We start from the raw sequence: 12,844 nt of genomic DNA on the forward strand, positions 1-12,844 counted from the left end.
GAAATGCAATATGTTAATAAGAAATGTAATACTATGCACTAGGGTTACTTTAGTGCAATCCCATTAAAAAAAATTCTCTGGCTACTTGGGTGCTAAATATGGTGTTTCTTACAAGTGATACAGACTGATTAGTGGCATTTATTAAATCTAAAGGACACCACAGACAGGACCAGAAACTGTATCTTGGTCATCCACACACCAGCAGTAGCAACTAGTTGCCGCAGGGGATGGAGTGCGGAATTTAGCAATTGAGGCGCAGCCTGCAGAAAGCTACACTTCTGCACTAGAGAAAATATGAGGGTTAAAATCAACATAAACAAAACACTTACAAAAAAAAAAAAAAGTCATGCAAACACAAATGATTGCTTCAACTACAAAACATTTAAAAATCAATTATTCGTGTAATGCATATGTGTTTCAACAGATGAATCTCATCGTTCCTTAAACTTTTACATGACTCTTACAAGCAAATACAGTTAATAGCTTACTTTTGTCTTACAATTTTCTAATCACGGGTAAGTTGAACCATGTAAGTAATCTGATAAATATCAAGCTTTATGTTTATGCTTTTACTATAGTATATATAAAGTGTTAAGGATTTAAAACCGGTCATCAGATACACTTTAGGACTCTGTTTTTGAAGATAGCATCTTCTACAAAAAGGAATTTTTTAAAGTCAATTCTCCGGTTTCACATCACATCTTAAATTTTAAAAAGGCTTTAGTATCACTTTAAGCCTTTAGCCTTTAACACTTGCTCTGAAAAGCAAAACACTACTGTATATGCATGTTTGTACATGCACACACACACACTAATATCAGTCAGTGACTTAAAAGTAGCAACTTCCCCTTGAAAAGTAAAATTATGTCACCTCTTCGACTTTTGCCCACTACAGATTGGGAAACTAGAAAAGACGTTCCAACGCCTAACCTGACACAACATTAACGTACAATCCTAGGTCTCCACTCGGACGACTTAAATTTCAGTGTACGTGCCTTTGTTCCCACTCCTGCCCCATCAGCACCGTCCCCGGCCCGCATCCGGGCCGCGACCGCCAGCTGCCAGGGCCGTGGGTATCCGCGAGTACCCCCGGCTCCCGTTCGACCGCGAGTTCCCGGAGCAGGGGCCTCCAGGGCTCCCAAAGCCCAAGATTCAGAGGACTTGGGGTCATAGACTCCGGCATTTAAAAACTACCGAAAAGTCTCAATACACGAGTGGCGTGGCGGAGGCCGCCGAGGCGGCCAAAGCAACCCTCCGCGAGGTCCTGGTCAGCTGCCGGGAGCGTGGAGTTGCAACCATACCCACCAAGGCGCCGCGGCAAGTCCCCGGAGCAGTCAGCCGCAGCTGTCCCTTCTCCCCTTAATTACAATGATCCCGGCGGCTTCTGGCGCTTCCTTCGAGAAAATGAAAAAGTAAAAAAGCGTAGAGGTGCTAGAAGTCGTTGACATTTTCCGTCTACTGTGGTCCCCTGGGTAGGATTTCCAAACTCGAATGCATCCTCAGCAGAGGTATTCCATGTTGACAGTTCTCTCGCCTCCCACAAAATGGGGCCGAGGAGCCGGCCGCTGTCTTCTCTATGGGCGCCGCCATTTTGTGAGGCGGCAGTGGCGGCGGCACGGCGGCAGGAGCCCAGGGTGTGTGTAATGGTTGAATAGAATGACCCCCTCTAGGGAATCCCCAGCACTGACGGTTACGTAAGGGGCTGTGCGCAAGTGCGGCGTTCAGGGAATCCGCACAGCCCGGGCCACGAAGCTCTGCGGCCCACATCTCCACTCCCCCTAAGAGGACCGGTGGGGGAAGGGCCAGCTGACCGGGTCTCCCTCCTACAGCCTCCCCTTGCCTCCCGCCTGGGCCCAGCTTCTCCACCTCCCCCGGCCGGGTCTCCGCCCCTCTTAGGTTTCAGAGGCACTTACTGGCCCGGTGGTGTCAGGAACATCCTAGCCACAGCCTTATTCCGACCCGACCCCATTTAAGAGAAAAACTTTAGTTGGGAAATAAATCTGTTTCCTAGAGTGAGCTCCGGAAGCACGCTGGGCTATATTGCATAATTTTTCACCACCAAATAAATGTTCCCATTGGAACGACTACCTGAAATAACCCATCCAGACCCTTACTCTCCTGCGACCTTGGGTTAGTCAGTGACTTTGCCCGTAGTGGCCGTCACTAAAATAGGAATAATAACACGCTTCGCAGCCTGTAAGCTTAATGAACATTTGTAGCAAAGGGCCGGCTCCAACACCCCTTGGAAATGCAAACTTAAGTGGTAGTGTTTGTTGAGATGTTTTGTATCTCCCATTTAAGATAAGGTTTCCTTTTTTAACCTTCAAAAATATTTTAAACAGGGATATTTAAGACATTTGAGAGAAGGCAAGGAAAAACATGTTTTATTCGATATTTATTTTAAACGCAGCAGTCTTTAAGATAACTTACTATAAAAATATACACATTAATTATTATTGTCAAAATGTGACAGATTGCTTCCCAACCAGTTTCATTACTGTTTGCATAACTTTGGTCATAGAATGATCCAGTTTGATACGTGAAACCAACCAAAGGCAAGATGTATTAAGAGCATTACTCTATTTCCACAGAACTAGGACAGTTCACAGTGTTCAGTGTATAGTTTGTTAAAGTTAGCTTGTGGATAATTCATGGAAAATGTGCTAATCAGGCCCCAAAATACTAGCAAAAGGCTCAGAAAAGCTGATTCCTTTAGACCTAAAAAAAAAAACAAAAAACCCCAAAAGGTAAGAAATTGACTTTATTCTGCTTTGTGACTGTTGCGTATCGGGCTGAGATGCCCCTCTGAGCTCCCTGTCCCTCCAGAGCGCCACACCGGTTCTGTCGGGCGGGCGGGGACTCCGAGGCGGCCCTTCCAACAGCCAGACCGGGGACGCGAACATCGCCTCCACCCCTAACCCTGGAACAACCGGTAGTGGCCGTTTCCCCGCGCCGCCCCCCTTTCCGCCGGCTTTGTGTGCGTGTGAAATGTGCGGCACATTGCAGATGAACCCTAAGCCCGGCGAGCCGAGTCTATTGTTCCCCGCGAGGAGCTGCCGGGGCGGTGTGGAGCCAGGCGCAGTGCCGCGGCCGGCCCTCGGGGGTCGCTGTGCGGCACTGGCTGCCGGGTTGTGGCGGCGGCACCGGCGGCGGCGGCAGAGGAGGCTGGCGGGGAGGGAAGCGGGCGGGCGGCGCGCAGCGGCTCGGCTGCCGCCGGTGCCTCTGCCTGGGGACGCCCCGGCCACCGCGGCAGAGACCGCGCGTGAATGTGTGCAAGGGCCCCGCGAAGCCGTGGCCGGAATACACGCTGTCACCCAGCTTTCCACAAACCACCACACAGACCTCCCCCTCCCCACCCCCAGCCCCGCCTGCCCCAGCCTCGCCGCCGCCGCGGCCGCCGAAACTCTCGGGCCTGTGGCCGCCCCGGCCCCTCACCGTCGGCTCGCTTTTCCCCTCGTCCGCTCGCGCGCCCCCGGCAGCAGCACCATGTTGAATCGCGTCCTCGGGCCGAGCCGCCTGGGCCGGCGGCGCTGAGAGGCGGGCGAGAGCCGGGCCGCGGGGAGGGAGGGAGGGAAGGAAGGGGTGGGGGCCGCGCTCGCCCCGCGGCTTCGCGCGGATCCGGCTGTCGCCTGCCCCTCTAGTTTCGCTCCGATTTCTTTAAACTTTTTTAGAAATTCCCCTCCCTCCTTCCCTCCTCTCCCCCTGGCCTCCAGCTCCCTCCTTCCCCTCCTCCTCCTCCTCCTCCCCCTCCCTCCCTCCCTCCCTGCGCCGCCGCCGCCGCCGCCGCCGCCGCCGCCGCCACCGCCGGCCCATGACTGAGCCCCGCCGCCGCCGGCCGAGGAATGGGCTCCGGGCTCTGGTAGGAAGCGCTGGGAGCGGGGGGCGCTTTTAAAACACTGATCTGGGTTTTTTTTAAAACCTCCTTTGAAAAAATAATGGCAAACTCGACGGGGAAGGCGCCTCCGGACGAGCGGAGAAAGGGACTCGCTTTCCTGGACGAGCTGCGGCAGTTCCACCACAGCAGAGGGTGAGAGCAGAACCGGGGGGGCAGCGCCGGGGCGAGCTGGGGCGAACGGGGCTCTCCCGCCCGGGCCGGGCGCGGGGTCCCGGCTGACAAGTGCGGGGCTTTCTCTCTCCCGCAGGTCGCCTTTTAAAAAAATCCCTGCGGTGGGTGGGAAGGAGCTGGATCTTCACGGTCTCTACACCAGAGTCACTACTTTAGGCGGATTCGCGAAGGTGAGTGGAAGTTTTAATTTGTATTTCCCTCTCTCTGGCCTCCTCCAAAAAGTCTCCTTTGACCCCGGAGTGGGCGCTCGGGGCTGGGGGGGTGGCCCGCGGGGGCAAAAGGCGTTCTTTTCGCTCCCAGCCGGTGGCACGGAGGCGGACGGCGGCGGGGCTGTTTTTGGCCTGGTGGCTCGCGTGCGCGCGGCCGGCGCGGGGCTCGGGCGGGCGGGCGGCCCGGCGCCGGCTCGCGTCCTGCCCGGTGCCCGGCCGGCCCGGCGGGGTCTGAGCGCCGCGGCGGGGAGTGCGGGCGTGTGGGGCGCCAGCCCGAGCCCCGTGCCCGCCCCGCGCCCGCGCCGCCCGCTCGCTCGCTCGCGAGTCAGCTCTGCCGCCGCTGCCGCTCTAGCACAGGCGGAGACACAGAGACACACAGACTCTGAGAGCAGTTTTCGTGCAACTCAAAATTAGCGCGGGCAGGTTTAACATCGATAATCGGCTGCGAAATGATCCCGGCAGCCGGGGGCACAGCCTCGGCCCCGTCGCCCTCGGTTTATACAGCTAACAAAAGAAACCAGGACCTGTCTCCAAATAGCCATCTTAGGCTTCAAGGCTAGGCAGAAGCTGTAGGCCTCAAAGAAGGGCCTATGGAGATGGATAGATCTGGGAGAGGGATCGGAATCGGCTCCGGCCCCGGCCCCCCCAGAACCCGCGGACGTCGCTGTCCGGAACAGTATTGATCCTATTGAACTTTTTTTTTTTTTTTTTTTTTAAGTGTAAACGGACCGCGTTGAGATTTAAAAGGGGGCGACAGAGGGACTTGCGATTGGTTATTGTCCGGGCTTCAAAAACAAAACAAACCCACCAAACCCCCCCAAACAAAACAAGTGCTATTAAATACAGGGCTCTCTGGTGAAAACACAGTGATTCAAAAAGCCCTTGCTTAGTAACTCTTACGGATCGATCCGAAACACCCGTTGATGCCTTAGGTATCTACAGATCTCTGTAGAATGGGTATTTATTCCATAGTTAGGTTAAGGTTTTTTTGGATGTGCACTTTCAGACAAGTGTGCCTGTGTTTTTACCAGGTTTCTGAGAAGAATCAGTGGGGAGAAATTGTTGAAGAGTTCAACTTTCCCAGAAGTTGTTCTAACGCTGCCTTTGCTTTAAAGCAGTATTATTTGCGGTGAGTAGTAGTGACTTTTCCACAGTATTTGGAAATAAGGGACTTACGGGGTGATTTGTTTTTAGCAAAACAAAAGCGAACCTTGCACACTAGTTTCTAATCTCTTGTTAATTTCAGCCTGGGAAACATTTAATATAAATAAAGTGAGGTTGTAGGAAGGTGAAAGTTTTCCTTACCACTTTTAGGATCGTTTACATTTTTCGTACAAAATCATTACAGGTGACACCCCCCCCCCCAATCTGGGTAAACATTCTTTTGTGATATTGTTATTGATTGCTTGGTATCCACTGAGGAGCAGAAAGGTGATGCTTAGTAAAAGAGTTAAGATAGTTAATGAAACTTTGTAACCTTTGGGAAAATTTTTCTCTTTGTTTTGGAAACTCCTTTACTTTTTAAAATTCTGACTTTCAGAATTTAAAAAATAAATGAAACTTCTTGTTTGGAACTGTGTCATTGAATAGTTTTTCAGTAGAATATTTCTACATAGCATGACATGTTGGGGCCTTAGGTAACCAGGATTGTTTTTAGGATTATTTTTTGTTGAGTTTCTGAGTGACTTAAAAAACGTTCAAAAGGATTATTTTATCTTTAGGAAAAAGGGGATACTATAGAACGGGATACTATAATTTGCATTTTCTTTGATTCTCCTCCATCTTTTTTGACCTCTTATTTGACAGGGTAAATTTCTTACTCAGCTGGTATGTGGTACAGTCTAGATAATATATTTTGTGAGTTAGCTTTATTTTTTTTCTTCCAGTTTTTCTTCTAGGAATACTTTCATATTATAATTTATTATGAGGCCGTCTTTTAATGTTTACTTACACATAGAGGGTCCTAAGTTGGTTGTTATTTGAAACTAAAATAATACTCCTTGTATTTATTGCTTTTTAATAGCAATATTACAGAATGGCCTTTTTTTGTAATGTAGCTTCTGCATAATTTGAGTTTTGCATTTATTGCTTCAAATGCACTCAGTTATTCTGTATTATGCTTAGCATTCTGAAATAGGAAGTGCAGTAATTGCACAGGTGTACTTTCTATTGGCTATCTTAGATTGACTTCAGGCTTGAAGCTGGAGTTCACAGAACTTTGTGGAGTACTGAGTTACACAAGAAGTCTAGGAAGTGTTTAAATATGGTTGTTATCTATTGTGTGTATGTGTGTGATGGCATGCATGTGTGTAAGAGTACATTTTTAAATAAAGGCCTAAATAAAAAAAACAAAATTAATCTCCAAAACTGTTGAATTAGTAGTAAGGGTGAGAAATAGAGAATTTATATTTATCATAATATTCACTTGCTTGTTTCTGTTTATACTATTGAGATGAACATGTTAGTACATATTCTGGTTTTATGGTAATCAGTTGGAACCATTTGGATTTTGGACTGTTAAAAATACATATTTTATGGTTTTGCCTGCTATTTGTTTGACTGATTGATTGAAATTTAGTATCCAGAAGGTACTATATGATATATATGATTCCTGAGATGTATATTTTTCTGAAAAATTTACATTCATATTAACACTTTTAGCATAATCAATTAAATGTCTAGGCTCCCAATTTCTTTTTTACAAAGGTTAATCATAAAGATTGTTTTTCCAGTTGTCATTTCTGTCTTGAGATCTTATCCATTAATTGTACTTATGGGTACTATTTTTAATTATATAGTTTCAAGGTTTGAGTATTTAGTGTTCTCAGATCAATTTGGGCTTTATGCTCTTATTAGAGGCTGCTTTTTGAACTATGTCCTCAGCTAAACTTGTTTTTCCTCCATATGTCACTCTCCAGGTTTGTTTTTGTAGGGTTGTAGCTAGGCTACTAGGAAAAAAGTTGAAGCATTTGTTTTGGAAAATAAAACCATGTGAAGATTTGCATGGCTTGTAAAGAAACATAAAAGAAATATGTTGGTTAAAAATTGGGTACTACCAACCTTGAAAGAATTTTTTCCTACTGGTGTAATATTGCAGAGTTAGAGGATATGTATTATACTGGGTTTTACACCTTCCTCTGAAAAATCTGAACTAGTAGACAAGATGCCAAGCTTTAACAGTAATTCTGTTACTTAACCATAAGAGTGCCTCTTCATAGTAAGAGATAGTAATCAGTGACCTCTTTGCTGCATTAAGTTGAATATCATAGTTTCTGATAAACAGATAATGCAGTGTGTTTTATAAATTACAGGTGGAATAATTTTTTTAATATGCACTGCTTGTTTGACCTATTGTAAGGATGTTATTACATGTGTTAGTTTTCCTTTACTTTACAAGTTTAATATTTGTTCACATTCCCCTGTAATTTTAGTATTAATTGGATGGATGGCTGTTAGCCTAATGTTTTCTGATATATCTTCATAATATTACAGACATTTAAATAAGGAAGAGCAAAATATGCTGGCTATATATGTGTTATAACAGCTTTATGTTCTTTTTGATACAAACATACACAGTCATTAAATACAGAAACTTGAGTATTAATGGTCTGTCAAAAGTTAGCTTGATTGTATCATGTATATTCAGCTGTAGATTGTCTATACAAATTTATCAAAGTCTAACATTAAAAATGCACTTGATTATTTGTTTTAACATTGGCATTTAATTTTTAAACATGTAAGTGCCTACTGATAACATGTGAAAGTACTCTATTTAAAAATTTGGTAGTAATCATCTATGATATTATGTACTTTATTTTCATTTAGTTCTTGGCGTGTCATCTCAATGTGTTCTACAAATGTTTATTATTGGAATATTCCTATAAGTATAAAAGGGTGAGGTGTAATTTCCCACATTTCGTAGATGGAGATATTAAAGTGCAAAAAAATTTAAAGTGGCTTTAGGGGCATTCATTAATTGGACAAAAAAGGTTGTGTTCATGATGTGTTCAGTAATATTTAATCAGTCTATTATGAGTTCAGTTTGTTACAAATGATTTTAAGAAATTAAAATATAGTTAGAAATTACTTATGCTAAATTTGTGACCTAGTATATCTTTGTCCAATGTGTTCCATATTTACTCAGTGAATTTTATTTTTTTGTTTTGGTACTGAGATTGGGGGACAATTTGCTACTCTAATTTAGGTGAAGAATTTGAAGCTTTGGTATGAAGATTTAGTTATATATTTCAAATACTTAGTTGAAGAATTTTGTTTTTGCTCACTGACATAAAGTACAGTTTAGTCAAGGTTAACTTGATATTTCTTTTATAAAACTTTTGGGAAGGAGGGGAAGTATCTTGGACAATAAAAATTTATTATACAAAAGTTCATGTTACTGGTTTTCGGCACTAACAATTAAGTGATTTCTTTTTACATGTACCAACCTTTAGAATAGTCAGAAACTTAATTGTAGAGTTTTGCTCACCATAGTGGGATTTCAATTATATTGTGAATTTATTCTGTTTTGTTTTTCTTTGTGGGTAAGGCCCTCCCTTAAATTATACCAATAGAGGGAGTTTACACTTATCACTTAAATGGAATGAATACACTCATATGTCCTTTAGTTGGTGTCTACCATGTAGATCAATTCTCTTAAGAGAACGCCTTTTATGAATCACTTGAGGTTAAGTGAAAGAATTCTTCAAAGTTGTAATAAATAAAGTAACACATGGAGTTTGTAAATTGCTAAATGGAACTGAATAAACAGATTACTCTCCTCATACAAGAAAGGAAAATAAAAGTAATATGGAGCCTGGAAGAACAGCTGTATCTGAATAAATTATTCATATATGTATTTTAAATTTGATTTTATAAACTGTATCTTTTATGAATAAAATCTGATTTTGATATTTTCTGATACTCTGTTACGTTTTTAAAGGGCATGCAGACTTGTTGAAAGGAGGAGTAGAAAGTGGAGAAAGTTGAAAGACTGATCAAAGCTCTGCTAGGTTAGTGTTGTGTCTTAGAACTGATGTTTTAAGCAGCTTAAATTTTACCCAAGTAGAAATAAGTTGATTCTTTTCAAGATAGATAGTTTACTGAGGTTGCAGATTTTACTGTAGATACAAACTGAGAACTGTATGATTCCCAAAAATGTTTGTATGCATTTTTGCATTTTAATTTTCTACCTTAGCTGTTAACTAAAAATATCTATTTCTGAATAGAAGCACTCTTTTGTAATCTTACCTCTGATAGAAAAATATATCAATACTATGGATCTTTTATATTCTCAAACTGAATGAAATTAGAATTTGGAAAAGGAAGGAAAAACATTTTAATTCCTTGGAATTTAAGTGCGTTAGTGGGCAAGTACTTAACACATATTTTTAGATAAACTATTAAAGAGTTTTTATTATTTTGTGAAGGTTGCTTATTGGGCATTTTCCAGACCTACTAAAGTTTAATGGCAAAAATGAATTTAGTCTGAATTGGGAATTAGAGGACATAAGAGGCAGAATGGGGTGGGGGTAGGGGGATTTTCTCTCTCTCTGTTTTTTTGATCTACCACTACTGTCATCACCACTCTTTGTTATTCAAGGTCCATTAGAGTAGAAATTCCCAATTTGTGCTCTTCATAACAATAGTTTTCTGGAAATGTTAATATGTTTCCTGGAAAAGAAGGCCAAATGAATTTGAGCAAAAAGCTAACCATGGGTTACTTTATTGCGGGATTTCTTAGAGATTTTATTTTGTTAATGTGTGTTGTGGATCTCTGGAAAATTTGGGAAAACACTATTACTTTTCCCTTACTCTTCATAGTAAATGGTGTTTCTCAAACACCACCACAGTGGTATATGGTGTGATACAACATGTTTGAGGAATACCTACTAAGTTCTTGGGAGCATAGTTTGGGAAACTCTGAGCTAGAAGAAATGAGGGTTAAACAAGAAAAACTTTAAATATAGAAAATAATAGGAAAAATGAGATGAGAGGTAATTATATGCATATTTACATAGGGACATACAAATATAGATTTAAATAATTTTTATGGAATTATTAGTTGCATATCTTTACCAGTGTGCACAATTATGTTGGTAACACTTGTTGTTCCAGTGGGGAGATTTTATGATTATCCTGTGTTTATCAACAGGAAAGAAAGGTGAAGAAATATTGTAGTCTAAATGTTAGCAGAAGAAAAGTTGAACCTGTAAGATAAGTAGTGGCCTTAGTTGGTACAGAATGGGGAAAGACATCATCATAGATACATAACAGTATTGTTTCTACTGTTTCAACTATAATGTGACAAATGACAAAAAACATGTGACCATGACAAAGAGTTTTAAGTCTCAGGCAGTGATTCATTTATTGGCATGATATTCTTTACAACAAGGGAATTTATGGTTAATTTTATTTGGTTGGTTTGGTCTTCTTTACCCTTGATATTCTTGTTTAAACTAGCAGCCTGCATAGGGCAAGTCATTGTTCCTTTTTTTCCTCAGTAAAAGGGAAAAAAAGAAGCATCCCTTCTAACTTGATCCTTCTTTTTTTAGACAAGATATTTGTATTTAAAATTTTGTTTTGTAAAATCTATCTAAACAAGTGTCTCTAGAGAATTGTGGCAGAATCATTTATAAAACCGTTTTATAGAGTTGTAATTGCTTTTCTTGAAATATGATGATAGCCCTGCTAAAAATTTGTATTTGCTTAAGTTCTCTGATTTTAAAAACTAAGAAGTCGTATCATGAATTTTGATGTTATGAAAAGCTGTTTAGATGTAGATGTCGGTCTAAAGACGAGACTGTACTGGAGTTAAAAAATGGAGATTTTTGTTTTGTTTTATTTTTAAATGGAGATGTTAAGATTAAAGATTATCTTCAAATATTTTATAACTTTAAAGTTATAAGCATAATTTTTATGAAAGACAAAAATATTATCTTTTTAATTTAAAATAAGTGCATATAATATGGTTAGTTCAGTTATCCATAGCAGAGCCAAAGAAATTGGCAAGTTTCTTTAGTTTATTCGAAAGTGCCCAAAAGATGCATATCTTGATCAGTATAGGTTACCAATCACAAAACTTATTGAGGCGTTCGCTTAGGAAATAAAACTTTTGGGGCACCTGGAGTAAAAGATGGTTTAGAGCAAATTGTCACGCTTAGTAGCATTTAGGTTATTTATGAATTTCATTAAGCTTTCTAAGAATTGTGTTTTTACGGTAGAGGCTGACGTATTTTTATGTTTTAAAACATAAGGGAATTTTACTTATGTGCGTGGATACTTTTTACATATTCATTATGTTGTGAATTGAGGGTTAATTCATTTGACTAAGTACATTGAGATAATCTGTTGTTGGAACTAAAGTCTCTTGGTGATGTCTAGGAATAGCGATCACATTCTGAATTGTTGCCCCAAAATGACAGATCCATAGTTCCATTAATATTTAAGTCAGTGTTTGCAGGGCTCCATCCTTGTCTTACCCCAATAGAATTTTGTGGCTGGGCCCCAGAAAGAATGAGTTGTTTTGATGTTTTGGCTGTTTGCATCTTTTTCCCCAGCATGCCATTGATTTGAAGTAATGGGGTCATTTGTCCTTTAGAATGTCCCAAATTCTGGATTTGGTTGATTGCTTCCTTCTAGTGTCAGTTAACTTGTTCCTCTATCCTTTATATTTATTTTCTGAAAACTGATAGATCTAAAGGTTAGATCATTCAGGTTCAATATTTTAGGCATACTTAATAGGTAGTACTGTGCTTTTCATCATATCATGAGTCATATATAATGTTTAGTTGATCCTTTTTAGTGATGTTAAGACTGAACAGTCATTTTAGGTATTAATAGCCTGATTAATGTGTATTTTTAAAACGAATGCCCAGGTGATATTTAAGTACATTGGAGTTGGAGAACAGTTGATTTAAGTACTGTAATGAAACCAATTTAGTTGCTGAGATAACTGGTTTAACTTGGCATGAACATGTTGGCCAGACCTACATCCAGAACAAAACCTCTTAGTGACATCTGGTCACTAAGCAGATGACAGGGCACCTGCTCAAGCTGCACCTGTCATCACTAAGCAGGGTCTAGACACACCCTATACTTTGTCTATAGGCTCCAGAGAAGGTAATAAGGGCTCCACTTCAGTTAAGGAAAAAAAAAAGGGCAAACTACCAAATTTTAACTCATCCTCACTGAATTTATATAATTTGGATTTTTAAAAATTAACTTAAAAATAAGTTTTCCTTTAGTATTCCTAACTGGAGAATTTCCTTAATATATAATGTGGTTTTTTCCCCCATATATAGGACTTTACAATATTCTTCCCAAATGGGGTATCATTTGTTTTATTTAATTTACTGAATGTATGTTCTCTTGTTTAGTATTTTGTTAGTCTGTCCTAGTGATGTGTAGGAAAGTTAACTTGTATAAATTCCTGTTTAAAATAACAATACTGGCAATAGCTTTTTTTGTTTAATGCACAATATCTTCATTTTTTGAAGCATTTTCATATGTGAGATTTTATTTTTATCATTTTAAATTTCAGAAGTAATCACTATTGTTATTTAATCTTAGA

General features: G+C 41.0%; 1 protein-coding gene across 1 annotated transcript in view; it reads left to right on the forward strand.

Moving 5' to 3' along the window:
• The first annotated feature begins 3,803 nt into the window (after nt 1-3,803).
• Nucleotides 3,804-12,844, forward strand: part of ARID2 (AT-rich interaction domain 2) — a 170,402-nt gene continuing 161,361 nt past the window's right edge. The window contains exons 1-3 of the mRNA XM_069490313.1: nt 3,804-4,027; nt 4,143-4,236; nt 5,307-5,404. Of these exons, the coding sequence (XP_069346414.1) occupies nt 3,936-4,027; nt 4,143-4,236; nt 5,307-5,404 (284 nt within the window). The 5' untranslated portion in view covers nt 3,804-3,935. The remainder of the gene's footprint in view (nt 4,028-4,142; nt 4,237-5,306; nt 5,405-12,844) is intronic.

This window comes from Eulemur rufifrons, chromosome 16 (assembly GCF_041146395.1).
Source record: "Eulemur rufifrons isolate Redbay chromosome 16, OSU_ERuf_1, whole genome shotgun sequence".
Lineage (NCBI taxonomy): Eukaryota > Metazoa > Chordata > Mammalia > Primates > Lemuridae > Eulemur > Eulemur rufifrons.